At 29.9% G+C, this 1,333-nt stretch overlaps 1 protein-coding gene across 1 annotated transcript in view; it reads right to left on the bottom strand.

Moving 5' to 3' along the window:
* Positions 1–1,146: 1,146 nt before the first annotated feature.
* LOC108575182 (acyl-CoA synthetase short-chain family member 3, mitochondrial) overlaps positions 1,147–1,333 on the bottom strand; it is an 8,047-nt gene continuing 7,860 nt past the window's right edge. The window contains exon 13 of the mRNA XM_017937911.1: positions 1,147–1,242. Coding sequence (XP_017793400.1) covers positions 1,147–1,242 — 96 coding nt within the window. The remainder of the gene's footprint in view (positions 1,243–1,333) is intronic.

Genomic DNA, 1,333 nt, shown 5'->3' with positions numbered 1-1,333 from the left:
ACAATTTATAATTATAAAATTAATATTATTATTACCATTATTATTATACTGTTTCTTATTACATTGTCATTAAAAACAAATTTGCAACAAAAATATGTGCTCTACTAATTTTGATAAAAGGGGTCTCATGTGTATGGTTGATTTGCTTTTTCTTGCACGTACTGTTTCTGTTAATACGATTGGTGTTTGACGGCGCCAAGGTTCGTGTATTGTATTCGATGTACTACGTGTCTATAACACCAGATATTCTTACACTTGTGCTTTTCCAGAAAAAAGGGTTTCGATGATTTATAGCGTTATATGCGATAAAAAGAAAAATTAATGTCGAGATTTAACCGAAAAGGAAGTTAATATAGAGAATTTTCAAAGCAGATATTCTGTGAGTGCTTTCTTTACATGTATTACTGCTTCATTTTTTTCTTTGCTGTTAAGTTTCTTTCTTTAAGAACACTAAAACATCCGCATTTTTTTTTAGTCCATTGTTCTTTTTACTTTCTACATTAATCATTCTGTTTTATTTCACGTTCTTTGTATCAGACCAGTTTACTAACAAAAGAAGCAAAACCAAGCTTTTCAGAAACAATTTTATTCCTTGCTAAATTGTTCGGCAACGTTCGTTTTATGGTTGTTATATTTTTTAAATTGTTAATATAATATTATGATCAGAGCATTAAACATGATGATACGTTTTATTTCTTTCTCTCTTACTTTTCCATGATTTCAGTAATACAAAGTGATAATAACATGTATGAAGAATATGTTCGTCTAATGGAAAATTGCAGAAATATTCCAAGACTCATTTTTCCTTTTCTTTTTCCTAATAATATTGGAAGAATATATTAGATCAATTTCGATATGATTTTCTTATCGTTTGCAACACGTCATATTCGCTGTTCAGTTAAAATCATATTTTCAGCAAAGACCTTACGGTGAGTGAGACTATATTAAATTACTTCATTACTGTTTACGATGACGAGCTCCAAAATTTCGATACAATCGAAACAAGAATCGAATCACATGTTTATCGAGAATATTCTTACGTGTATTAACTGTACACCATAGTAGGTTTATTACATTTTATATACGATTATTCGTAATGTTCATAATAAAAAAAAAAATAGCTGACGGAACGCTTAACTACACGTATCATTGAGGATCCAATGCTAATTTAGCGTAACCAAGCTTTTGTAGTACCTCTTTGATTTCGCGGTACACTGACACATCCTCTATTGTACTTGGAATCTGAAAAACAGGAGGGAAAGAACGAATCTTTTACATTGGCAAATAGTGAATGAATAAATGAAAATACACTCTTATTACATACGGATTACAG

This window comes from Habropoda laboriosa, unplaced genomic scaffold (genome assembly GCF_001263275.1).
Source record: "Habropoda laboriosa isolate 0110345459 unplaced genomic scaffold, ASM126327v1 scaffold207, whole genome shotgun sequence".
Lineage (NCBI taxonomy): Eukaryota > Metazoa > Arthropoda > Insecta > Hymenoptera > Apidae > Habropoda > Habropoda laboriosa.
The sequence above is the reverse complement of the archived record's forward strand: the minus strand, read 5'-3'. Positions and strand labels throughout refer to the sequence as shown.